Source organism: Pavona decussata, unplaced genomic scaffold (genome assembly GCF_977016875.1).
Source record: "Pavona decussata unplaced genomic scaffold, jaPavDecu1.1 SCAFFOLD_55, whole genome shotgun sequence".
NCBI classification, from domain to species: domain Eukaryota; kingdom Metazoa; phylum Cnidaria; class Anthozoa; order Scleractinia; family Agariciidae; genus Pavona; species Pavona decussata.
Window position 1 is genome coordinate 525,467 of NW_028145477.1, and position 27,987 is coordinate 553,453.

The 27,987-nt window shown below is 39.9% G+C and overlaps 3 protein-coding genes across 3 annotated transcripts in view; 1 reads left to right on the forward strand and 2 right to left on the reverse strand.

Moving 5' to 3' along the window:
• The window catches only part of LOC146480127 (uncharacterized), a 26,562-nt gene extending 19,641 nt beyond the window's left edge, over nt 1–6,921 (reverse strand). The window contains exons 1-2 of the mRNA XM_085109995.1: nt 6,057–6,921; nt 3,586–3,654 (exon numbers count right to left, since the gene is read on the reverse strand). Of these exons, the coding sequence (XP_084966121.1) occupies nt 3,586–3,654; nt 6,057–6,224 (237 nt within the window). The 5' untranslated portion in view covers nt 6,225–6,921. The remainder of the gene's footprint in view (nt 1–3,585; nt 3,655–6,056) is intronic.
• LOC146480128 (uncharacterized) lies at nt 22–2,948 on the reverse strand. Its single transcript, XM_085109965.1, has one exon. The coding sequence runs from the start codon at nt 1,763–1,765 to the stop codon at nt 32–34; it is 1,734 nt and encodes a 577-aa protein (XP_084966091.1). The 5' UTR covers nt 1,766–2,948; the 3' UTR covers nt 22–31.
• An 8,710-nt stretch (nt 6,922–15,631) lies between the features above and the next one.
• LOC146480129 (uncharacterized) lies at nt 15,632–26,706 on the forward strand. The gene is made up of 7 exons (XM_085109986.1): nt 15,632–15,710; nt 19,302–19,571; nt 20,097–20,458; nt 21,675–22,048; nt 23,258–23,533; nt 24,808–25,024; nt 26,149–26,706. Exons 2-7 carry the CDS (start codon nt 19,337–19,339, stop codon nt 26,479–26,481), a joined length of 1,797 nt encoding a protein of 598 aa, XP_084966112.1. The 5' UTR covers nt 15,632–15,710; nt 19,302–19,336; the 3' UTR covers nt 26,482–26,706.
• Nucleotides 26,707–27,987: the final 1,281 nt, after the last annotated feature.

Here is a 27,987-nt window from a genome sequence, read left to right on the forward strand (position 1 = left end):
CGGGACCTCGAAGTTTAGGAAATTGTTCAGTTTAGGTGCATCGCCCCGAAGAAAATTTGAGTCCAGCCCTTTTCTTCAGAGAGTCCGCCGTTCTTCCGTCTTGAAACGTAAAGTCAGGATCTCTCAGAATAGCCGTCCACTGTCCAAATCCGTGCCTATCCATTCCTTTCTTGAGAAAATCGTCCTCGTTAGACGTGAATTTCAATACACGACGAAGTTTTCTCTGACTGCGCAAGTGCTCAGTGGGTGGGTCATCCGTTGTCGCTTGGGGAGGAATTTCCATATCAGCATTTTTAACTGACGTTGCAGAGGCTAACTTTGAAACGCCAAATCTAGCGTGAACATCCTCGTCCACCTCTGAACCCTTGCTTCCTTGAAGTTTTTGTAGACACTCGTGGCCCTTGACAGCAACTTCGCGCGATCGCTGCTTTTGATAGTGGATTTTTGCCACGGCAGAACTGTGTTTCTGGTCCTCTGACAAAATTTTCTGCTCACTGCTGGTCAATTGATTGAGACTTTGTGTTTCTACAATCTGACGATATCGAGTCGGATGAATGTATTTGCCAATCGCATCAAACACCAGTTTGCTCATCACGTCGCCCAGTTTACTGTGCTGGCCTCCATTTCTCGTGACGAGAACATAGTCGCACCGTGGGTTCAGCAATGGCCTGACGAATGAGATGTAATTATCGAGCACTTGCATGCTGGCATCGGTCAGAATCAGCGAATCGAAACCGTACTTTCCGGCAGTCTTGAACATTTTCTGATCGATGAATCCCCTATTTGCCTTCGCTGCATTGACCATGTCCACCGTCAAATACTGATAAGTCATGGGGCGCGACCCCTTCACTTTAATGAACAGGTACATCGACACGAACCTCGTGGCAAATGTTAAGTCTGACGGGTTTACTTGATTTGGGCACTTCTTGCACGTTTTGACGGTGTTTTCGAAACGTGGCAAATGAAATGTCACGACTCGTAACAATTCATCCATCGTGGCCCAGTGACCTCGGGCTTCCAACGTGTCGATGTCCAGGTCTTGAGACCACTGCAATCTCATCATCATTGCCACCGTCTTTCGAGCTCTCTTGAGGTACAACTCAGTCGCGGATAGGTTTCGCAGAACTGCGTCCGATGCTCCATTGATTTTTCGAAAGTCCATTAGATCGGAAATTGCGTCTATGTATCCCAATCGTCCACCATGTCCGAGTTTGCACTCGTCTTGCAAGAAGTCGATGAACTTGAACAGTAGATTTGGAGAGCAAAGACTGTAGTCTATCACTTCGAACGTCAATTCCTCCTCATCTTCGCAACAAAATTTCAAAAATTTCAAGCTTCTTTTAGCTATTTGTTGAGCTGTGCGATCTTTCTTGTAGCCACCCCCACTTCCAGTCAACCAATTGGCGAAATCTTGGCCAATTTTTCCAGAGACTGAAAATGAAGGAAATAACTTGGCGGCGTGCATCCTTGTGGTTTCGGTGGATGCACAGTCACTTGTAGTGGTCACTGATAAGTTGGCTGGGGAAATTTGCAGCGATTGTTGTTGATGTTTCAGTTCGGGTTTTCCATCGAAATAAAAAAACCAGCTATGCTTAGAATTCACATGTTTCCTACATCCACGCTGCCTTTGAAATCCTTCATGGTCGCAAACTTGTATTGGACAGTGATACAAGCTGTCTGTCTCGTCTTTTTCCAAATGGAGGCGTTTTGGTTTGGGTAATGCACCATCGATGTTAGACCAATCTGCTTTGTTCTTCTTGTTCATATTTCCAGTAAAGGAACGTTAGGGAAATGCACTCGTTGGTACAGATTAGCCAAAATCGACCAAACACTTGGATCTATTTTCAAAGAATGAATCTTTGAATAAATCTCGCACTTGTCACCACTTGCCACTACTTGTCCATGCTCATTACTATTGTAATCAAATTCATAACAACCCAAACGTGGTTAAGCTTGCCTGGGCAGGCCTTTGCATGCCCAAGACCATTCTCACAAAGTCTCAAAGGGAACCCGTCAATAATAACAATCGTTCATTAAAACTATAAAAGGGAACAGGCAGTGAAAAGAGGATCACCTGCACAAAGGAACAACCTTGATAAGAACGATTTGAAGTCAATCGGAACAAGAAATTACGAACGGAAGTTCCACATGCCAATTAAAAGGAACCAACACTCTGAAAAGGAACAAAGCAATAGAAACAAATGTTCCTTAAAAATATAATAGGGAACAAACTATCAACCCAGAACCTCTTCATAAGGGAACAGATGTTCCTTTCTGTATTTCAAAAGGGAACGGCAAACTTTGAATAGGAACCACTTTCACTTCAAAAGAACAATCACTTAGGAACGAAAGTTCCACGCGCAAATGAAAAGGAACAACTATTGTAAAAAGGAACCTACAAATAGGAACAACTGTTCCTAAAATTACGAAAGGGAACGAGCTGTTGTTCCTTAAATGTCAATTTGGGAACTATTTGTTCCCTTAACAAAAAACGAATCGGAACGAACGTTCCACACGCTAGTGAAAAGGAACGACTATTGTGAAAAGGAACCTATCAATAGGAACATTTGTTCCTCAAATTACGAAAGGGAACAAGCTGTTGTTCCTAACATGTCATTTTGGGAACTATTTGTTCCCTTAACAAAAAGCAAATTGGAACACATCGTTCTGATTTTAGCTGAAAATGAACATTTCGTTCCTACTTAGATAAAATATGTTCCGCTTTAAGCTAAGAGGTCCACGATTAAAAGGAACAAGTTCACGCAAAGGGAACGTTCCCCTAGCAGGCATCGGAACTGGCAACAAAACTAAAAATCAGTTAAAATGAAGCAAATTTTCGAAGAAAACTGGCTGAAAATCGTACGAAAGATCAGTATATCTTGTAGATTCGCCGAACAAAATCTGTACAAAATTGGACAAACTCAAACGTAAAAAACGTGATACGCCAAATTTTTCGGAAACGTTAAGGAAGGTAGGAAGAAAGGACGGACGGACGGACAGACGGACGGAAGGAAGGAAGCAAGCAAACAAGGAAGGAAGGAAGGAAGGAAGGAAGGAAAGAAGGAAGGAAGGAAGGAAGGAAGGAAGGAAGGAAGGAAGGAAGGAAGGAAGGAAGGAAGGAAGGAAGGAAGGAAGGAAGGAAGGAAGGAAGGAAGGAAGGGAGGGAGGGAGGGAGGGAGGAAGAGTGGGTGGTGGGCATTAAACCTGTGAAACATTATAAAGCACTGCACGACCCAGTACGTAAATTGAAATGACGACAAACCGAGATACGGATAAGTATTCTGGCTCAAGTAGGATGATAGGATGCCCAGGTAGGATGAGAGAAATATTCTTTAGAGGAGTTTGATTTTAATAATAGCAGTAACACAGTAACAACTTTCAAGTCGTTTGAACCGTCCTACTCAAGCAGAATTTTAGTCACAAGCTGGTACTGGTGTAAGAAATCTAAAGAGGAAAAAAAGCATTTATTCAATAATCAATTATTTGCCTCAGCCTTCGGCTTGGGCAAATTATCGATTTGTTCGCCATTGACAAATCACGATATTTTGCTAAACCTTTTTCAATGATTGTTAAATATTAACTTACAAAAGCATTGCGAGAACGAGTTATTTCTCTGGTACTCGCAGGAATGCCCAGACCTCCTGTGATGCACATCTACAACAAAACAATTCATAAACATGTTTTATCTCTTTAATTTACGAAGGCCTGTTCCAAACGTCGAGATACTGCCGTGCCGAACTAAATTCAAGAATTTAATTCGACTTAAACACGGCAGTAGCACGACGTTTGAAACCCTTTAGTTTGGCAGGCTGAATTAAGTTCGCAACCACTATAAGTCCTATAAGGCACGGCAGTAGTACGGCAGGCCCTGTCGTGCCACACGGCATTAGCGCTACTTGGTTTCAAACGGCGTGCTATTGCCGTGCCGAAGTAAATTCATTAATTATTTTAATGTACTTTTGGTATTTGTATATTTTAGAATTTAGCGCGACTGAATTTTAAAAAATTCGCCGTTGGAAACCCCTGCCGTGCCACTGCCGGGTCAAATTTATTTAAGTTCGGCACGGCAGTAGCACGACGTTTGAAACAGGCCATTTTTTGAAACAGGCCAAATAACCAAAAAAAAAAAAATTAAAGAAACAGGCCATTTTACATTCGCGCTAGACTACGAGTAGTCCCCCATTTTCCTCAGGGATAGTAGGGCGAGCAAAACGCGAGCGCGCGTGAAAATCACCCCACGCGAGAAAAGGCGACACGCGGCGGGGAGAGAGAAAAATGAGGGACTACAGACAAAGCCCAAGCTTTTGAACTAAGGCTATCTCTAAAACAGGGAACGGGGAATGGAGAATGAGGAACGGGGAACGGGGAATGGGGAATCTCTAAAATAGGGAATCTCTAAAAGGGGGAATCTCTAAACGGGGGAATCTCTAAAAGGGGGAATCTCTAAAATAGGGAATCTCTAAAAGGGGGAATCTTGATATTTTAATTGTCTTTTCTAACGCACTCCATTTCTTGAGCTGCAATTCAGCTTACGCTCGCGACGGCATTTTTTTTATAAACGTTGACTTGCCAAAAATAACGCATAATGTTCGGCGCGTAATGTTTGCAAATTTGTGATCGGCGCATCATAGAAACTTTGAAGAAAACTCTTGGCTTTGAAGAAAGAGCACTTTAACGTTTGAATCAGCAAATTCTGCTAAAGGGAACCGGAGATATCGTTTTTTCAGTTCTTGCCGTGACGCTACAAAGACAAATAACATTTCACAATGGACTGACGCCGGCGCGTGCCGAACCAAAACTTTTCCTTGCGAATGTTCAACTTCCACAACACTTTTGGGGGGTTGGAAGAGAAGACTTCCCCGCAGAAATCGAAAAAGTCCGATAGCATTTCTTATTTTGGTGCCGCATTTAGCACAGACACGGGAAGAAAGAGAACTTGATTGCTCACATGTAATTCCAAGTTCGCACAACAGGTCAGCCAAGCGACTTTTCTTAACGCCCGCTCGTTTAGGGATCTCAAAGAGATTCTCTTTAGAAACTCATCGTTTAAAATCACCGTAATAAGTGTTGAAGTTACATCCACAAACACGACAAAAGTCACTGCAACTTGGCTTTTTTAAAGGTCTTCCAACTGACTTCTTCGGCGTTTCAGCCATTCATCAGTTCTTCGCACGAAACAGCCGCGAATAATTTGTGTCTGGGTTTTCTTTCACTTGCAATAAATATCCTCTGCAGTTTCCCGACGACAAGGGCAATGACAGCTCAATGAGAGAAGAAATCCCATACGATCTTCACACTCCAAAATCAGTCGGCCGTGAAGGGTCAAAAGCTTGGGCTTTGTCTGTAGTCCCTCATTTTTCTCTCTCCCTGCCGCGTGTCGCCTTTTCTCGCGTGGGGTGATTTTCACGCGCGCTCGCGTTTCGCTCGCCCTACTATCCTTAAGGAAAAATGGGGGACTACTCCTAGTCTACTTTCGCGCGCGCCTACATCACGCTATCTAATCGATTCAAGGTCACGCACACACACTCTAACAATCGTGCTATCTGCTGTGTAATGGATTTGTATTTCCTCGTCGTTAATATAGCCGGTTAAAATATGCTCTCTAATCCATTGCTTGCTCGAAATGTTCATCTGCATTATACTTCTGCGAAAGTCGTTTAAAACTCGTTTAAAAACTCCACTAGCAGAACATCATTTGACAAACATCGATACTGCGTATGCAGACAAGAAGATTTTAACATGTAGATCAAATAATCTTAAAAAACGTGTCAAGACGGGCAACTTTTATTGCAAAGTTAACGATTTGTAGACGTACCCAGCTTAATAGCATATTTAATTCCACAAGCGCCGTGATGAAATTATGGAAAAATTGGCCACAACAAAATTGATAACTAGATCGGTAGCCCTATAAAGAAGATGTTTACATGCATAGAGAAAACTCGAAATGCCAGTTTCTGTGGTCTCTTAACGATTCTTCGTTTTATTTTAACAATAGCGTAACTCGTGCATTATTTCACACAGCCACCGCACACATTTTAACAAATGATAATACTCACCCATATCCCGATCCAGACTCCAAAATACAGTAAACCGGTCCAATTTAAAACATACTCGTACTCGACAATACGATCTCCGATACCGAAGAATATCAATAAAATGCCAACAATGATGTGTACTGTGGCAAGACCCCTCACCATGTTGGCGAGTGTGACCGAGTCGGCCATATTTGCTCTCACTGACAAGGAAGTTGTATTTACGTCAATGACAAGGTAATGTAAATCTCGTGCTCGAAATAACAAATAATATACATTACGTAGTCTATGAATATTGATCAATGTGACAAGTTCCAAAGGTCAACTGGCTGTTGAAACAACGAGTTCTTAAAGGTGATTCCCGCGAAATAATAGTTGTCGTGATAATTTTCTGAAAGGCTGTGACTGTTCCACGATCCACTCAAATTATCGCTCTCAATATTCGCTTTCAAAAAGGAGTTTATTTGATCACTTATTTCCATAGATGGTGGTAACAGAAGTTAGAAGCGCGTTATACATAGGATATATGTAGCAATGGCAAACAGCTCTTGCCAAACAATGCTTATGGCTGGCTGACCTAGTTGTTGATGGATTCTACAGTTACCCTAAAACCATTGGTGGCCAAAAATCCCTCCGAATCCCAAGGTACCTGAAGCGTCAGTGTAGAGTTCCAAAGAATCAGAGTCAACCCAAAAAGTTGATAAGAAAAAGGCAACCCCAGCGATAGGACCGCACGTAGGAAAACTGCTTACTAGTATCATGATATGATAAATAACCAGATAGGTAGCCATATGAGAAGAATATGTTTACATGCATAGAGAAAACTCGAAATGCCAGTTTCTGTCGTATCTTAATGATTCTTCGTTTTATTTTAACAATAGCCTAATTCGTGCATTATTTCACGCAGTCACCGACCACATATTTGCAAATGATAATACTCACCCATATGCCGATCCAGATTACAAAGCACACATGACCGGTCCAAGAGTACGGGGCTTGACCATAGGATCTGCCATACCGACACAGATCAATAAAAAGCATACAATGATGAGTGCCATGGCAAGAAGCCCCGCCATGTTGGCGAGTTCGACCGAGTCAGCCATGATGGCTCTTGCTGACAAGGAACTTGCATTTGCGTGACTACCAAGGAAATGCAAATCTCATATTCGATATTAAAAATATCGCTGAGTAGCTTATGAATATTGATCAATGTCACAAGTTCTAGGACCCCTTCCTACTGACTGTTGAAACAACGAGTTCTTCATGGTTGCGAATATAAATCTGAGCAAAAAGAATCACAGCATGGAGAGTCATTCGTTGTGATGTCCTAATGAAGAAATATGCACAAAATTCGGCATCATCTTGGCCATTTCAGTCCGTCAATGTGAAACGTTTTCGTGACGATGCCATACATACATACATACTTTATCGTTACCTCTCCAATGGGGCTTTTCAGGAACAATTATTTAAATACTTAAGTTACTAATAACTACACAATCAAAATTAATCAAATTTAAGGACGGTGGCTACTATTGTTACTGCGCATACGTTCTGCGCATCGCGAGATACTCGGGTTTCCTATGGGTGGTGCCTTCTAACACAGCAATATTTTGCCCGGTTTAAAACTATACGGAGAAAGCAGAACTTACCAAATGCTTTTGGTACCTCAAAAGAAAATTGGGGGTAACCATGCATTTTTCAGAGATAATTAAGCTTCAATTTAGGAAAAAATCCCATACATTGCTTTATATTTTGGCGTTTTTTTAGAGATATTACTGCTAAAATATCTCCGAAAAATGCGTGGCTACCCCCAATTTTCATTTTGAATTCCAATAGGCCTTGCTAAGATCTGCTTTTCCCGCATAGTCATAAACCGCACAAAAATATTTCGGTATTAGAAGGCACCGTCCTTAAGAAAACAATTACAACATTATCTAAACTTTATAATCGAGAAAAATACTAAAAATAAATGAAGTTTAGGAAATATTTACAAAATTGTCTAAAAGCTTATTCTTTAAGGTACGTTTAAAAACTTGAACCGAACGGCTTGATTTTAAAAGGGGGTCTAAATTGTTCCAAAGTCCAACAGTTCTGTAATAAAATGTTCTTTGACCTGAGGCTGTTTTAAAAAGAGGTACATTAAGCTTTTGGCCACTCCAAGTTGTACGCTTGGTAACTTGCTCGCGGGTAATGAATTGTGACGTCAGATATTTGGGGGCGTGTCCGGAAATGCATTTAAATGACCTTCCTCTTCAATAGCATCATTACATCATTGACAAACAGAATTGGATGTGTGCCGATAGCTCTGACAAAATCATATTTGGCAAGTTGTCGTGAAAATTTACTCAAAGGCTGTGACTGTTCTACGATCCACTCAATTTACCCCATTATCGCTTGCAATATTTGCTTTCCATGAAAAATGAGTTTATTTGATCAATTATTGTCCTAGCTGCTGGTAACGGAAGTTAGAAACCCGTAATACATAGAATGTATGTAGCATAATCGGCACTGGATTAAAGGTGAATTTTTGACAGGGATAATTAAGCACAACTGATGAAGAAGCATCGACCCAAAAGTTTCTTGTATGCGAGTTCACAGCATCGCTATTTTATCCTTGTGAGTGGTGGGCAAGCTCGTATTCCTGGCAATAACTCATTTTTCTGTCGTCAATTTTTCTAAGCAAGTTTAAAAATTTAGAGGATAACAAAAAGATAGGTTACCGTGCTTGTTTAGAAGGAAATAGCCATTTAGTTATTGGCTGGGCTTAGCATCAAGGAAAACAGACTATGTATTCAACGTGCGCGTGCTGAAAGCGCGTTAAGTAAGAAACTATGCGCAGTATAGTATGAATTCGCGATACAATTCAATGGAATCACCTTAAATTGTTTAATGGTTTGGTATTTAAATCTGAGAAAAAACAATCACAGCGTAGAGAGTCATTCGCTGTGATGTCATATTGAAGAAATATGCACAAAGTTCTCCATCATCTTAGGCATTTCCTCTATCAATGTGAAACGTTTTCGTAACGATGCATCAACTTGCTCTCTAGTTAGATGCTGTACATGTGTCAAAACAGGATCCGGCGGATGTGTGCCGAAAACCGGTAACTCTGACGAACTCATATTTGGTTGGTGCTTGAGAAAATTTCTTTCATTGACCAAAAACATGTCTGTTAACAATACCTTAAACTTTGGAAGAAGGAATTAGTAAATGAGTAACCAACGCAGTTATGTACGCAACGTAAGCAGGCTTGAACAGGATTCGAAACCATTAGTGGTGCAGTGCTCAACCAACTGAGGTCAACTGAGCTATCAAGTCAACTGGGAGCTGGGACCCGTTTCTCGAAAGTCCCGGTAACTTATCGATTACACAGTGATTACAGATGTGGTACTTGGCCAATGTTTACAAAGAATTATAAGATTTTAAAATTTAGTATTCAAAGCTAACAACAATTGACTTCTGCCAAGAAACGTTTATCACCACACGTCCAACAATGGCGGCGTGCAACAATGGCGGTCGGTTGTGCCTGTGTAGCGCTCCGTATTTTTAGCTTTTTCTTGCTGTTAAACCCTACGAAGACTGCATGTGGCCTACAGTATGGTTTTGACCAGTGTCTTGGAAATGTTTTGAAGCCTTTTATGGATTTTAACAGACAATCCTATTTCCCGAACTGTCTCAACTATAACTATCAACACTCAAGACGTGTCGTTCGAAGGTTTTCTCGGATTCGTACACCTCAAACACTTTGGACCAAACATGGACATCTATGCCTATGGCTTCTAGGCAACTCTCTTTGTCACGATTTAACCCTGGCCCTTCGGAGAAGAAACCGATGTGTGCTAATTGCAGTAAGCTTGTTCGGAAAACTCAGGCGGCCATTTTGTGTGGAAACTGCGCCTCAGTCGTGTTTTCACGCCAAGTGCTCTGGACTGACAAAGGATGCTTTTAACAAACGCAATACTTCAACAGAGCAGTGGCTTTGTTTGGCCTGCAGTTTGCCACAGATTAGCGACCCGTTTTTCGAATCGTCAAGCTCTTCATTAAACTTTTCTGACCCTGAAACTGGCTGCTCTGGTACACAGAGTTCGGAAACATTCGGGACCCTTACTAGAGGCTTTCGATATTCTGTGCATCCAAGAAAAAAAGATCGACAGATATTTTCCTGACTCCCAGTTTGCTATCAAAGGCTATATTATGTACCGCAGAGATAGGAAGAAAGGTGGAGGAGGTATAGTCGTCCATATTCGCAAGTCCTTGCCGTCTTATCGTTTAAAAACTAAAACCAAAGAGATGGAGGCCATTCTTGTAGATTTTCAAGTCGGTCAACAACATATTTCTTTATTATGTGGTTACAAGCCACCATCCGTAAACAAAAACACGTTTACAGATGAGATGTATACTCTTCTTGACGCAACGATCTCAAATCGGCCTAACATGATATGCTTGGGTGACTTGATCTGCGATATTCTACATCCGCTGGAAAGCGGCAAAGAAGGGCGAGCATGGCTAGATATTTGCGACATCTATGATCTGCAAAATCTCATTACAGCACCGACCAGAATCTCTCGCACAAAGCAGTCATGCATAGATATAATAGCTACCAACGTGCCTGCATTTGGAATACAATCAGGAATTTTGGAGCCAGGTCTTAGCGATCACAAATAGGCCATTTTACAGTTGTGTGCTTAGTGACCTGGTCTTGGATTGGAAGCGAGGCCGGGGCTGACCTTGTTTTGATACAAACCTCACTGCTTTTCATATGTAGATCATGCTGTTCTTATGCTAACTAGTTTGCATTTACAAATGAAAAGCAGTGAGGTCTGTATCAAAACAAGGTCACCCCCAGCCTCACTTCCAATCCAAGGCCAGGTCACTAAGCACACAACTGTAAAATGGCCTATTAGTGTATACGATTCTAAATAGAAAAGCGTTGAAGCTGACAACCATTTTTACAAAGGCAAGGTGTTTTAAAAGCTTTACTGAAGAGGCTTTTAACAAAGATCTGGAGTGCGTTCCTTTCAACGTTGCTTACATTTTTGACGATGTCAATGACATTTGCTGGGCATGGGAAAAAATGTATACTAATGTCTTGGATGATCACGCTCCAATAAAGTCTAAGAGGTGTAGAAATGCTGCCGGTAAATCAAAATTTATAATAATAAACAGAATCTATAATTATAAACAGAATTCCTATGGTGAGTCAGCGACCGGTGAACACTTTTGGATTGCAACTGACTAACCATCATGTTGTGAAAGCGGTACTTGACAACATGAAGCCTAATAAAGCACAGGGACATGATCTTATTCCTCCGAGGGCTGTTAAAGCTTCATCAGGTTCCATAGCAAAGCCTTTAAGCGATCTAGTGAATACCATCATAGCTAAATCACAGGTTCCAGATATTTGAACACATGGTCAAATAACACCGCATCACAAAAAGGAAAGTCTCCTAGACAAAAAGAACTTCAGACCGGTCACCGTACTACCTGCCTTTGCCAAGGTGTTCGAAAAAATCATTCACATGCAGATGACGGAGCATTTTGAATTGATCTTTCATGATTACATGTTTGCATATAGAAAATTTCATGGCTGCCCGGCGGCACTTTTAACTTTAACGGAAGACTGGAGGGCGGAACTTGATAACCGCAAGGTCATCGGAGCGGTAGCGATTGATCTCAGCAAGGCTTTTGACTGCCTTCCGCACGAGCTGCTTCTCGAGAAGTTAAAGTTCTATGATGTGAATGACAATTCAGTGGCACTCTTACGGAATTACTTATCATGCCGATATCAACGAGTTAAGTTGGGCCATACTTTCTCCACCTGGATGGGTGTGTCAGCAGGAGTGCCACAGAGGTCCTTACTTGGACCACTATTGTTTAACATTTTCATGAACGATCTTGCATTTGCTATTAGAGATTGTAGGCTGATAAGCTACGCAGATGACACTAAACTCCATCTATCGCACAAGGATCCCCAACTGTGGAAGACGGTATAAATCTAGATCTGATTAACACTACACGGTGGTTTCAACAAAATGACATGATAGCAAATCCGGATAAATATCAGGTTCTGGTGCTGGGAGACACGGCTTACGATTTCGATATAAAATGCGACGAAAAGCCCATACCTGTTTCCAGTGAGATACAGCTACTAGGCGTAACATTAGATAATAAGCTGAAATTCGATTCTCATGTCACATCTATCTGCCGAAAGGTCGGAGGACAACTTAATGCCTTAAATCAGTTTTGTATTTTCAGGCTTAAGAATGTTCTACCTTGCAAAACCAAGGAAGCACTGTATCGTGCCTTTATTTTATCGCATTTCAATTATTGTAGCCAGATATGGCACCATTGTGGAGCCAGGAGCACCAAGAAATTTGAGAGAGTAAACGAACGGGCACTTAGACTTGTATATGTATAAGGATAAGAATATCTCTTACGATAGATTGCTAAGTTGGATTGGTTTGCATAGCACACTAGAGGGACGTCGTATCCAGGACATGTTGATCACAATAAATAGCTGCTTCCAGGAGAGGGCACCGACCCCCATTGCAAACTTACTCAAAGTAAAGGACACAAAATATAACTTAAGGGGCACAAACATGCTCTCATTGCCCAAAGTACGAAGCACCAAGCATGGTGTTAGGTCTTTTCGGTACTTCGCTGCAAAGACATGGAATGCGCTGCCGGACTCGATTCGTGCCATGGCCGGCACAAGGGAATTTTTAAGAAGTATTCGTCATGCAGCATTTTACAATTGTTATTATCGGGGTTAGCTTTTGAAATTGTAAATTTTAATTTGTACTCACACATGTATTGATACATGAATGATTGGATTTCCTGGAAATTTTAGATTTTTAAATTTTTAGATTTTAGATTGTTAGCTAATTGTTATTTTTATTTTTATTTAATTTTTTTTTTTGTAATTTTATCTGTTTGTTTGTGGGCTTCCTGTAAAGTAGCTTTTAACTAAGTGGAGTGCCACGTAAAATAAAGTTCTTATCTTATCTTATCTTATCTTATCTTATCTTATCTTATCTTATCTTATCTTATCTTATCTTATCACCAAAATCACTTATCGAGCCCGGTTAGTTACCGGGACTTTCGAGAAACGGGCCCCGGGTCATTTGTATTATGCCCGCAAAAGTGAAGAGAAGGAAATGAAAACACTTCAATGAAGGAAAAGTGAATTTTTTTTTACGATTGACATTTATTTACCTTTTTCCCCAAAATATTGACAGTTAATCCATAGTTTAATGTATGGCGAGGTGACCTCTAGAAACCACCAGGCTTATAGTTGAGGCCACCTCGTACGTAACAATATGCTTACATAGATAGTGCTACAAGTGTGCGGCTTTGCCAATTCAGTAATTATTTTACTAAAAACTCTAGCAGTTTTTCCTTAAAGTTGGAAAAATTTGGAAGAGAAGGGATTGTAACAGGAAGGGAATTCCAGATCCTTGGACCTTGGTAAAGAATTGTGAATTTTTTTAGATTAGTTCGGCAATGATGCACGCGATAATTGTTGGCTGTGTTAGTGCTATAGCCATACTGTTTCTCGATTGATCACAGTTAATCACGAGTACATTACGAATCAATGAAGCGAGAAGGAATGTTTGCAAACGAAAACGGCAAAGGTTCCGTTATTAAGAACGCGAAACAGTATGGCTTCATAAGATATTGGATGAATGAATGAATGAATGAATGAATGAATGAATGAATGAATGAATGAATGAATGAATGAATGAATGAATGAATGAATGAATGAATGAATGAATGAATGAACGGACGGACGGACGGACGGACGGACGGACGGGTGGATGGATGGATGGATGGATGGATGGATGGATGGATGGATGGATGGATGGATGGATGGATGGATGGATGAATGAATGAATGAATGAATGAATGAATGAATGAATGAATGAATGAATGAATGAATGAATGAATAAACTAACAAACTAACTAACTAACTAACTAACTAGCTAACTAGAGAGAGAGACTGCTCTCCTGAACTAACAACGACATAGACTTCTTTTTCCTCAGTGGTTTTATATCTCGAGCTCCTTTAAATTGCGTTAAATATCAGTGTGTATTAAGGCCTGCGCGAATTATATTGTTTCAGTTACATATCGTTCGTGCTGTGAAAGTTGCAGTAATTTATACCGAGGACTCGCGGACACAATTCAGTGTTTCACATTAACATGCAGGTACCAGTTCAATAGTAGTGTTTGTTTTGATTTGTCAGTTGGGAAATGGAGGCTAGAATGCTTCAGTTGCTGAACTGCGGATAGTTTGTAAGTCAGTATTTGTCTGATTCCAAACCAAACCAACCTTGAACAGGGATGTGGTTTCTTTATATATAATCATTTAACTGGCCAAGCTATAACATTCAGCCACAATGCTGTTTGTCATTGATTTTAGGCTTTTGTTCACTTCAGTCACCAAAAGTCATGACCAAGATTTGCGTATTAATACCATTTTTGGAAGAGTGTTTGAGTGGCTTCTGTCTTTTCTTCTTAGCTATTTCTCTTCTTGGGTAAAAAAATGTCGAAGATGCTAGCGATGTAAATTTCAATCAGACATAGCGTTGTTTCAGAAATCTTCATTTACCAAAATTAAACGAACTGATTGGAAACGCTTAGAACATGAACTGATTAAAATACTCCACTAGGTATTGATCCAATATTGCAGCAGGTATTTAGAATATTCTGTAGGTCATTTAGGTCGCGTTTGATGACCGTATTCCGGAATAAGAATAATCAGAATAGCTGTGAGGTTTCTCTTTTTAAGTAAATCTGGAAAGACATTTCTCCAAACTTTCGCTGACACATGATAATTTAAGAGCGACATGGTACTTCAGTAACTCCAAAAACCTTTTATGAGCGGTTTCATGTCATCATTTTGTGTATTCCCCTATTCCGGAATATAGTCAATCGAACGCACCCTTACAATACTGCTCATAAGATGGTTATAGTTTAAAACCATATCATCAGGGGCACCCAACGACAGTTTTCTCTCAGATCCTTTGAAACGCTATTTTAGGCTATCTGGAGTGCCTTTAAAGTTCTGTAGGTTCATTTCAGGCCGCGCTATAATATTTTTATCTGTTCGGTCATTCTAGGGCAACTTGAGTCATTTCGAAATTACTAGGGCATCTTTGTTTATTTCCCGAAAACCTTAGGCCTTATTTTCTTTCCGAAAATCTTAGCTGACCTTTTTTCGGCCCTCGAAACGATATCAGTTTTTATCAATCCGAAAACACTAGACCTAAAGTTTTTCATATCACGAAAGGTCAAAGTGAAAATTCCAAAAAAGAAAATTGTAGGGGATTAAGGGCCTTGCGAACAGATAATTTACCGAAACGATCCGTTGGGTGCCCCTGATATCATTGCAAGAAACAGTACTTAAAATTTTAGGTGGACGCCAGTATGTAACAGCATGTTTTTGTTTTTTGTTAACATTATCTCTGCACGAACATGTATGTTGTCAAGCATCTGTGTTTTGAATTGCACGTAATGTTTACGCTTGGAGTGTTTTCACTGTGACGTACGTTTCTTATCCCAGACAATAGGCAACTATCTCTTAATTCCACCACTTAGGTTGAAAAAACATACGAATAAGTATCACTCGTTGATGATGCTCTGACTTCAAGCTTCTCTAAAAGTTGCGATTACTCGGGTAAGTCTAACTATTGTAGGTTTAATTAAAATTAATAAACTTATAGATGTTGTCTCTATTAAGCAATATTTTACAGTAGCACGTTCCGAAAATGTGTAATTTCAATCAGGAGATAATTCTGCAATTCACAAGAAGCGATTTGAATAATGATCAAGTTTACATCTATCCATTCCATTTCCTCTCCATAAGTAGTCCAATGTAGTTTTCGTTTATAATGAGCTAATTTTCTATATACTTGAATCCTTTTGTTTGCGAGCGGTCACAAGAGCTAACTCTGATTAGGTACAAGTTCTTTGACATTTAAACAATATTTGTTCTTCGTCGTTGTCATGTCACCTTATTTCTACATTTTTAATTCAAAAGGTTTGAGAGATCTTGTATCTTCAAGCTGCATGTTACATTTTGCTGTTTTTTCAAGGTCGTGCGGTTTTTACAGAGCACTCGGCTTCTCGCTTGTTTTCACACTTGAACAGCCTCGTATTTTAAAATTGGTTACTTAGGAATTCATAACACAATTAGCATTTAGTCTTGTAACCTCTAAGCTAGCAGCTCGAAGCAAGCATTAAATGCAACTCTTCTCAGATTACCAAACTGACCAAAATCTTTAGGTGATCTGTTAACCCTGCATTTTTTTTTCCTTTCATAGTTCAGAGAAGTTTTTTTAAAACTCTACGATCTCATCACTGCGTATGGTGAAAGAACTTGCGTGCAACTATCAATATCAATTTGTATCTTCATGACTGCTACTAAAAAATTTTCCCGGCCTTTATAATAAACAATTTTCTAATTTTGGCTTCTTATACATTCGTCCCACGGTTTGGATGCGATGACAACAGAAAAATTTTTTGAGCTACGAATTATTTGCATTGCTAGGTATATTGATAACCAGTCTTTGTCTTCAATGGATTTTCGCATTTTCTATTCTCTTACGTCGTGTAATTCTTCAAGCTCAAACGACCACTGGCATGAACATGTTGGTTATGATAATTTTCAGATGTTTTCAAGGCCTCGAAGCTATTAAAAAGCACTCACTGTTTTACTGTCTGTCTGTCTATAAGAGTTCTTTACTGAGAAACTCGATTCAAAGGTGTCCGTGCGTTGCGGTTCGAATTTGAATTCAGTGTTACGTAGGAATTCTTGCGCCCGGGTGCAATTAGCACGTAGTTGTACCTCTGAGTAGAAAAGGTTGAAGTACACCGGATTTAGAAGTGGAAGTTCCAGTTTTAAAACGTAAAATTCGTTCCTGAATTACGAAAAACTTTTTTAAGTTAATTAGAGTTTGCGCATGTCTCCTTGAGCTTAAGCCAGAGAAGAGACAAGGGTAAGCCAAAGACTGGTAATTTTCTTTTTTTTTTTGTCGAGTATGTAGGTGTCTTTGTAACGAATGCCCTGACGGCCGTACTTCACGATATTATGGTTTAAAACGACTTTACTCCAAATAAAACAAACACGATCCACTCTTCTTCGGACAGAGGTCAAGTTCTGCTGTCGCTTTGCTTCACAGTAAGATCTCTAATCACTGTCAATATTTGGGAAGTGTCCCGAGTCATTGATCCCTAAACTTAGTAATCAAATAAACCTAGCGATTTCATTTCCTATTCCTGAAACTAATTAAAGTGAAAACATAGAAAGTGTCACGCTGTCACGCCACTCACCACAATTTTCCCGCATCTTACTAGTAAATAAAGGAGCTTTGACCTTTTGTGGTTAAATGGTGCAGCAATATAATACCTCCACTTAGTTAGTTACAAAATAAAATGTAAGAACTTGTAAAATGTAAGAACTTGAAGAAAGTTAGTCGAACTTTTTTCAAGTTGCAATCCATTCCCTCGACACAAGAAACAGCCATCCCCAGGTAACACAAACTGCAAGGCTGATACTACGTGAAAGAGTTGACTTTGCGAGACAACAACCCGACCGAAACCGACAAAACAGGGCTGCAACCGTGGACAGCTGTTTCGTTCTTATTGGAACTCGTCAGCACGGTGTAGCAGTTCTATATGAAACCAGCGACAGAGCCAGCTCAAATAAAATGCAACAAAACCCATGTCCTATCAAGTTTCGTACTTTGAACCTGCCCGCCCCCCGAACCACGCGTTGCCACATCACGTGCCTCAGGGAGAAAGCAGACAAAGCATCGAATTCCTGTCTCGCAAAGTCAACTGAATGTAGATGGACAAAACCATCTTAACATGTTAAGATGGTTTTGTCCATCTACATTCAGTTGACTTTGCGAGACAGGAATTCGATGCTTTGTCTGCTTTCTCCCTGAGGCACGTGATGTGGCAACGCGTGGTTCGGGGGGCGGGCAGGTTCAAAGTACGAAACTTGATAGGACATGGGTTTTGTTGCATTTTATTTGAGCTGGCTCTGTCGCTGGTTTCATATAGAACTGCTACACCGTGCTGACGAGTTCCAATAAGAACGAAACAGCTGTCCACGGTTGCAGCCCTGTTTTGTCGGTTTCGGTCGGGTTGTTGTCTCGCAAAGTCAACTCTTTCACGTAGTATCAGCCTTGCAGTTTGTGTTACAGTTTATTTTTGGCTGATTAGGTCTCTTGTAGATCCTACGTCAACTGACAGCATTATCGTTCGCGGTCCTTTGCAGTTTTCACGTCTACTATCCCAGGTAGTTTCAAGTACAGTGTCAAGCGTGAAAGAAGCAGCAGAATGCATGCGTGACACCTTATTAATATTATTACACAAAATGTCAGTAATTTGTTTAATTATTATTTATTTATTTACATTTTTTGTTATTTTTCTTAGCTCAGGATACGAAATTGTAAATTAGTTGGGTTTTTTTATTCAATAAGATTGTAAATTAATTCATGATATGTACTTTAATTATTCCAACCCTGTCCATTTGTGATCAGAGAGATGCTCATCAACAGTTTTAATACACTGGGTAGTATATTGGTAACAAAACTGGGACATCATTTTAGGTTATCCCTATAGCTCTGTTAATTTTAACGGCGATAAGATCTATACGAGTTTTGTTCAATTAGAATGCCAAGATATTTACCTTTTGCACGACTTCACGTAATCATAAATATTCACAGCACGTGAATAGCAGTGGAATAGACCTGGACAAACAAAATAAAACTCTTGTTCGGAGAAAGCGAATAATGACTAAATCTTGACCAAGATTCAACCTTCTTAGCTAATACCGGTTTCGGTTCTTGAGCCTAAAACTTGCGTGAATATGGAATAGAATTTTTTCTCTAACCGCTTGTAATTTAACAGAAAAATCTGCCGGGGTATTTTAAAGATATCTCGATTTATGCAAAGTAGGAACTTTTTCATTAATCTGCGCTTTATTTTAACTGTTTTCAAACATAAATATCTTAAAATCGGAGACACCCATGAAGCTTAATACACATTTAGAATGTTTTGCTATGAGCAATGACCTTTTAACAGTATGTAGTATGAAGGAGATCGAAGTTTATCTTGTATGCGAGATTGTAATTTCAAAACTTCCACCCTAAGTCCAAAAAAACTGCCTCGAGCCTCCTTAAGTGTTGGACGTCAACCATCGGCGGCCATCACTCACACTCTACTTGACTAAATAGTTTCAAATTTATCCTTGTTTAAGGCATCAAAAGGAATCAATCCCGGCACACTTCCGTGATGGGAAATTCTATAGACTGTTGTTACACTACTCGCCAATACAATCAGTGCTACTTCCCGTGCATTCGGACATGTTCGTACACTAATCGCCGAGTGTGGTACAACTATGATGGGCTAGAGAGCGTGCAACCCTTGATTGACATCTTCAAACCCGAGAGAGGAGTGATTCGCAAGTTTCCTCAAACACTGATAGACATAACGGATGACCCTGAAATAGCAAATGCACTGAGATCAGGTAAGAAAATACTATTAATATAAAACGTACTATGCTTGAAAAAGAGAGACTACCAGAAAATACAAGATGGATACCTTACCATACCATAGATTTTATTCATACACGGGTTTCAAAGTAATCAGCTGGTTGGGTCGTGTTACAACTTAAAAAATATAGGATTATAATACTAAAGTACAATCTTAATGAGGAGAACAAGACTTTTAAATTTGAATCAAGGAGGCAGTGCATATTCACTGGGAGAAACCCTCCCTAAATCAACAATTGTTTCATGTAAATCTTAATCTTTCTTTGTAATTAGTTGTTGTATCATACCATTGTTATTCTAATTTTCCGCTACATAATGTTTGTCAATGTAATTCCATCCGTAAACTGGCGATGGCACAGGAGTTGCCGAAACATGTCTTTCAAAAAGTCTTGTTCTCTTCATTAATACTAAAGTAATGTCAATAAAATATACCAATTACAGGCAAAAAAGTGTACTCAAAAAGGTTTAAAAAAAACTTCTAATTAATATTTTTCTCCTAGGTCTTGATTCACCGGGACAACTCGCAGCTATCTGTCGCTTCGCCAGCAACTATGGTTACCGCGTTCGGGCAGTGGGGACTGGGTCCTCGTGGTCGCGTCTGACCAGTACACGTGACATTTTGATTGACATGAAAAATTTAAATCGGATATTAACCCCAAAGCCAATGAACCGAAATGAAAATTTGCAGAAAGAGTTCGTGGACATTGAAGTAGAGGGAGGAATGCAAGTACACCGCTTTGTTGAGACGCTGGACAACAAATATGGCCTTGCTCTCCCAATGATGGGAAATTATGCTGGTCAGACCGTGGCAGGGGTCGCCTGTACATCCACACATGGATCGGGGTGTTTTTCTGGAACTATGGTAAGTGTGATTCCTTCTTTGTTAGCAGTGACTCTCTCCTTCGGAAGAAGCCTCTTTCGCGCTTGAGCAGAGACAAATAAAATAAGCCCGGTTCAAACGTCGTGTCGAACTCAATTTATGGAATTGAGTTCGACGTAAGCGCGACTGTAGCGCGACCTTTGAATCAACTGTCGAGCCACGTAATTGAGTTCGACGAGCTTGTCGAGCCAACGTCGCACTAATAACTGTGGCGCGACATCGATTCAAACGTCGCGCTAAACTTGTCCCGAACTGAATGCATGCAATCGTGATAATGAATTATGACGTCGAGTTTATACAGTTGTTAGAACGATGAGAATTGTGGTCTCAAGCGCGACGGCATAAGTTTGAATTTGGCGCGATGTTTGAATCAGCTGTCGAGCCATAATCTCGTACCCCGATCTCAGTCGTCGGTTCGGGAATGTCGAAATGTATCTGGGTACGAGATTAGTCGAGCCATAGTCGCACTTAAGTCAAACTCAACCCATTTGAGTTCGACACGACGAAAGCGCTACGTTTGAAGCGGGCTTAAGGGATTGGAGAAAGTGAAATAAAGAGAAGAGAGAATAGGTCGATATTAAAGGACATTAAGCAACAATTACGGTAGCCTCCCACGCAGACGTTATTAGGGGTTCGTCACGCGTTCCTGTCCCACGAACGTGGGGCAGAACGCGTGACGAACCCCTTGGAACGTTTGCGTGGGAGGCTACAATTACGGCAACAACAAAATAAAGTAAAGTAAAGTAATTTATTTAATGTAAACAATCTCCCAAGCCAGAGGCTCATGGTAAAGTGCTTGACAATAATCCAGATCGAATTGGAATTTGGAAATGTTGGTTTTTGAGGAGAGGCAAATACAACATTGTCACTTATGCATCATCAAAAGTAAGTCTTCGTTTGAGAGCGGTTTCCAAATGAGTGTCGTAAAACCAAAACCAAATTAATTACTCTGGCCAATCGCAACAACACAATGAGCCAATCAGAATTCGAAGCAATCACAAGCGCGGGAAAACGTGTGCGGCCAAAACATGATTGGTTTTGGTTTTGCTTCCCATTGGCTGACAAAATGGCGCGAACTTTGCCAACCAATGACAGAGTCTATTAAAGCAAAACCAAATCAAACGCGAAATTACTTTCAACACTCAATTGAAAACCGCTCTAAGTGCATAGAACTAAAAACAAGTTCTATTTCACTCAGTCCACTCTAGTTGTTGGATTTCACTTGATCATCTCCAGCGGTGTCCAAGTCAAACTGAGTCGAGGAGAAGAAACTTTTGACCAATGTCAACAGAAAATAAAGAGAGCGCAATTCAGAGGGAACCCTGTCGAGGTGAAGAGCACAGAAGTGTTCCGCGCGGTGGCTGTTGGGCTGGGTGCCTTGGGTATTATTTACTCCATAACCTACCGCTGCGTCCCTGTATACAACATTGAGGAGGAACGGACCGTTGTGCAACTTCCATGGCCTGGGAAGAAGACGTTCCGCGTTCAACAGAGATTTGAAGCCATATTTACAGACCGTGAGAAGGGGGAATTTTTCTCCTTCTTTGTGAATCCTTATCCTCAGCCTAGAAGGTAGGCTTTTGTACATTATGCTTTTGTTTCCCCACTAAAATGCTCCACCTTAATGCTCCATTTTTCCCACTTAAATGCTCGGTCTACCTCAAAATGTTTACTAAAATGCTCGGATAATGCTCATTATCCGCATCAGTGATCCCTTATCCCTCATTATACAGAGGTTTTAACAGGGTGTTAAAGCTGACACTATCAAACTAAGGCTTCACAGGGTCACAGCGAAAGCAAACATGGCCGCCTTTGAGGCTTTGACTCTAAAACCCTGGGCCCAGTTGTTCAAAGCCCGGTTTAGCTAATTCTGGGTTAACGTGAAATTTGATTCGAGTTCAGTACTAATCAATAAGCTTTTTTTCCAAAAGATTTTTCCCATTCAGTTTTGACTTAGAATTTTCTTTGCCTTTAGCCAAAAATCAGCCTTTAAAAACATTTTTAACGAGCGAGATACCATCCTCGGTTAACTTTTAATCATGGATTAGCGTTAATCGGCTTTCGAACAACCGGGCCCTGAGTTCTTCTCAGTCTCCATTCGGCTGTATTATGGTGGCATTTGAAATGTTTTTGAATTTTAAGTACCAGTCTTCATTTTCTCTTAAAAAATTATTTTTATTTTCATTTGCTATGAAAAAAGAATCAATTTTCTGTTAAAATGCCACTAAAATGCTCGAATAATGCTTAATGCTTTTGCCTCACTTAAATGCTCGAAAAAATGCTAGCATAATGTGTAAAAGCCTACTAGAAGGTAGAGTGATCTTTTGAATGTTCTTTAGCCAAAACATCAAACCTTATTTGATTGTACCACGATATCCATAAAATTCCCAAGTACTCTAAACTTGTTGCTTGGTTATTTTATTATTTCTCTTTCGTCCTATTTTTTTTTCTTTGTTTTGTTGTTGCTAAATTTCAAAGAAATTTAAATTCATTGAAACCACATTTGAGAAGGCACTCATCTTAGAGATTAACAAACAACGTTTGCGGCGGTAAGAGACGGTAGATACCTTAAAAGTTAACAACAACACAAATTAATTGCACTAAAACCCTTCGTACTAGACTCAAAAACGTAACTATTGCGCTGTGGACCTGGCATTTGGCTCTGTATCAACATTCAAATAAACCTTTTTAAAGAGCAATTCCCTGATTCCTCCAGCTATTAATTTAACCAGTAAAATTTTTGCATGTTGAACTTTGTCAAGCTACCCTATTTTCCGACAGATATCTGTATGCAGCGGTTTTAAAAGGAAAGAAAACAACTCGCAGTGCGACTTGTTGCGCCTGCTGTTCATGGTGGTGTTGTAAAGGCGGAAGAGGATGCGCAGAAGTCAGTTGTATGCAAACAGACTGTACAGCGTCCTGCCTCCAGACATGCGCATCATGCTGCCCCAACAGAGTGCCCGATATAACAAACTTTGGCGTTTCCCAGTTCTCTCACGATCATCCTTTTGTGCAGAAATGGTACAATGTGTTGCAGTTTACCAAAGGCAACATACAGTAAGTAACATTAATGTTATTTGAACAATTCATTTTCAGACGAATCAGAGCTAATTTAAGGCTAGATTACACTTACCAATTTAGGACCCTGCCTACTTCTGTTCCTGCGCATACGTTCTGCGCATCTCGAGATACTCGAGTTTCCTATGGGTGGTGCCTACTAATACAGGGATTTTTTTTGTGCAGTTTAAAACTATGCGGAGAAAACATAATTAAGCAAGTGCCCTTGGTATCCAAAAGGAAAATTTGGGGTAACAATGCATTTTTCAGAGATAATAAAGCTACAATTTGGGGAAAAGAAAAACGCCATACATTTCTTGTATTTTACTATTTTTTAGAATAATTGTTGCTTAATTATCTTTAAAAATGCGTGGTTACCCCGAGTTTTCTTTTTGGATTTCAATATCCCTTGCTAAGAACTGCTTTCCCCCCATAGTCATAAACCAAGCAAAAATCCTTCTTTACTAGTAGGCACCGTCCTTAATTGGGTCGATTTGACCCAATTTGACAAAGAAAATTAGTTTCCCTCTAACCAAGGGCTAACGCTCGAAACGTCAGCGCATGAATCTCTTTATGGTGGCTAAATTACTTTATCAATGCTGTCGACAAAACCAAACATTCGCTGGCCAAAGAGCCTAAGGACTCTGCGTACGAGACTGTGGCAGGTTGTAAACATAACCAGGCACTCTGTGATCATAGATAACATGATTCTGGGAATCATGATTGGGGAATCTAGATTGGGTGTAACACTTAAACCTTTCTCTGCGTTTGGTGCGAGATTGTGGAACTGTCTATACCCCAACTGCCGTAAGCTAACGAAAAGAGCTTTTAAAAGAAAACTTCATAACTTACTTTTAACCGTACTTGGGATTGAGGACTATTATGTTGACGCCCATTCTTTGATATTGAGATTTAACGCCAATAATTACTGTACCCTATAGCTATGTGTTTCGCTACGTGTTTCGTTTAAAATTGCATGTCTTAGTCTTATATTGTAGTGATATTGTAGCAATATTGTAGTATTTTAGCTTTAATACTTAATTTTTGTTTATTACTAATTATTGTACGTTATAGCTATGTGTTTCGTTTACAACTGCAGGTCACAGTCTTACATTGTAGTGCCGATATTGTAGCAATATTGTAGTCTTAATTTTTGTCTATTACTAAATCCCGCCAAGATTAGTTAATGCTACACACGGGTTTTGTAAATTGTCTTTGTATATTTGTTGGAAATGATTTTAAATTGAAATTTATTCTTTTCTGCTCTGATACAGCGTTCGCACAGCCGAGTTTTGCCTACCGTTGGTTCATCTTGACGAAGCGCTGGGAGAGGTTATAGAAATAGCAAACCATTATGCCAAGAAGTTCATGCAGTATTCGTTGTTACCAATCTACGTGCGATTTGTAAAGACGGACGATTTGTACCTGAGTCCTGCCAATCAAAAGTGCCCAGCGGAAGGAAGAATAAACGATTATTCGTGTTACATTGAGGTGGGTACACTACATTCCTGTACATTGATAACAACAATGACAATTAAAAATTACAATTAAGGACGGTGCCTACTTATACCGAAGTGTTTTTGCACGGTTTAGGACTATGCGGAAAAAACAGATCTAAGCAAGGGCTATGGAAATCCAGAAGAAAATTGGGGGTAACCACTCATTTTTAAGGGATAATTAAGCAACAATTATTCTGAAAAAGCAGTAAAATACAAAGCAGTGTATGGCGTTGATTTTCAAATTGAAGCTTTATCATATCTGCATGGCTTCCCCTAATTTTTGGTTTGGATACCAAAAGCGCTTGCTAAGTTCCGCTTTCTCCGTATAGTTTTAAACCGCGCAAAAATATCCCTGTATTAGTAGGAACCACCCATAGGAAAGCCGAGTATCTCTTTTTGCTTTTGGTATCCAAAAAGAAAATTAGGGGTAACCATGCAAATATGATAAAGCTTCAATTTGGAAATCAACGCCATACATTGCTTTGTATTTCACTGCTTTTTAGAATAATTGTTGCTTATTTATCTCGAAAAAATGGGGGGCTACCTCAATTTTCTTTTTGGATTTCAATAGCCCTTGCTAAGATCTCCTTTTCCTGCATAGTCATTAACTGCACAAAATTACTTCGGTATTAAATAGTAGGCACCACTAACGTAAGTATTTCGGTTCTTAGAAATAACTTTAAAAGATTTGGGGTGGAGACCGGAAAGCCTGGCCTGATGATTAATCTTAGTTTGTTCTTTTCATAGAGCGGTTTACAGTGCGATTTTCGTTTGAGTGTCCTAAAACCAAAACCAAATGAATTACTCTGGCCAATCACAAAATACGTAAACAGCGCAAGAACCAATCATAACTCTGAGCACTAAAAACCTCGGGAAAACCCGTGCTAGCAAGTCACGATTGGTTCTGGTTTTACGAAAATCAATGATACATCATTCTCAACAACTAGTTGAATTCATCTTGAATTTGAGCCCACGGATTTCTAGATGCTACTCAGACACTTGCGCGAGAGGAAATGATAAAAAATATTAATACAACAACATGAAGGTTAAGCTGACTGTAGCCTGTATTTCGGAATTGAAGAAAGTAATATCAGTCGTTCACTGGTTTGTCCGCAGATTCCTTTCTTACCAGGCGCCTTTGGTATTGAAGAATACCACAACACTATCGAGGACAAGCTATTCGAGAAGTACAAAGCCCGACCCCACTGGAGTAAAAATAACCACCTCACAACAGGAAGAGTTATTCAAATGTATCCAGAACTTGAACAGTGGAAAAAAGTCTTCAGACTTTTCAACGCGACCGGCATATTTTGCAACGAGTTTACACACAACATGGGGTTTGATACGTGCCTATCGGACCTTGTAAATCTTAGAGCCAACGAGAATCTGGGGATTGAAAATGACGGGCTAACTGAAGAAGATGTGATCACTATAGAGCCAGTGAAATAGAACATGCCAAAAAGAAAGACTATGCCTATCTTTTCCTCATTTTTACCCAAAGGATGTTGAAGCGCGTGATTGTATGGATCCCAGGAAACGTCTTTGCCATGCACGTATGTTTGTGGTTTTTGGCCCCATCCACGCTAATGCGTTTTCAAAAGAGTACGTTTTAGACTTGGCGAAAACGAAGCAAAATATTTTTGTCCACACTAGTCTCCGTTTTCACTTGTCTACACTAGAAACGAAGCGTTTTCAAAACGATGCGTTTCCTCTTTTCATCGGCGTTTTCGGGCGTTTTAACGTAGACGATAGCCGCGCGAGAACGTATCAAAATGTATGCGTTTTCAAAAGAAAACGTATTAGTGTGAATGGGGCCTTACTCTTGATTGGCACAGCACACTTTCGATGAAATATTCATAAATGTGAAGCTGTGGTCATGCCATCAAGGCCTTTTAAGTGCCTTCCAATAGCCATAAACATCTGCATCGGCTATGTGTGGAGAAAATATTTTTGTGATTTACAAGAGTGACAAGTATGTTTTGTAAATTATATTTTTAGGACGCCACTTGTTTAGCAGGTTTTAAGTGTTATGTGTAACGCTTGTTAAATAGAGCGGATTTCGATTAATAATAATAATAATAATAATAATAATAATAATAATTAATTTCTGGCGCATTACATTAAAATCTCAATGCTCTTACAATGTACAATTTAAGAAATACAATATCAATAAAAGCAAATTTGATAAAGGTAGATAAAATAAATTAATCACATACATAGAATGACAAGATACTAAAGTTCATTATTAAATAAAAACGTTTTGAGCCTAACTTTAAAAGTGGCAACTGATGGGGCTCTCCGCACATCAAGAGGGAGACTGTTCCATAGCGCTGTTGCACAAGATGAAAAAGCCCGACCCCCATAATTCTTAGTCCTGAACATTGGTCTGTGCAGTCGCAGGCGATCATTAGCGTTAGAACGAAGACGCCTTACCGGTTGATCAATAAGTTCCGGTAAGTAACTGGGTGCTAAACCATTTAAAACTTTATAGGTAATGAGTAAAATCTTAAAAATACAACGCTTGCGCACGGGCAACCAGTGAAGCTTATGGAGAATTGGCGTGATGTGATCCACTCTCCTTGTTTTGGTAACCAGTCGAGCAGCCGAGTTCTGAACACGTTGGAGTTTCAAGATTTCTTTATCCGGAAGACCATACAAGAGACTGTTACAGTAGTCCAGTTTAGACGACACAAAGGGGTGAATCAGTTTTTCTGTGCTAGGTTGGTCTAGATACTGACGAATATTTCCAATACGGTTTAGAGCAAATGAAGCAGACTTGCAAAGATTGCTAACAAGAGTAGACATCGTTAAGTACTGGTCAAGAGTGACCCCTAGATCCCGGGCATTCACGCTTGTCTTGATCTCAGAACCAGCAATATTCACCGCAGCTATAGGTTGACGCCGTAGATAACGAGATGAAAAATGCACAATTTCCGTTTTTGATGAGTTGCAAAA

Coding starts and splice junctions, on each gene's coding strand:
- LOC146480128 (XM_085109965.1), bottom strand. CDS start 1,765: ATGAACAAGAAGAACAAAGCAGATTGGTCTAACATCGATGGTGCATTA.
- LOC146480129 (XM_085109986.1), top strand. CDS start 19,337: ATGGGAAATTCTATAGACTGTTGTTACACTACTCGCCAATACAATCAG. Junction 20,459..21,674: donor GGTGTTTTTCTGGAACTATG/GTAAGTGTGATT, acceptor TATTTCACTCAG/TCCACTCTAGTTGTTGGATT. Junction 25,025..26,148: donor ATTATTCGTGTTACATTGAG/GTGGGTACACTA, acceptor GTTTGTCCGCAG/ATTCCTTTCTTACCAGGCGC.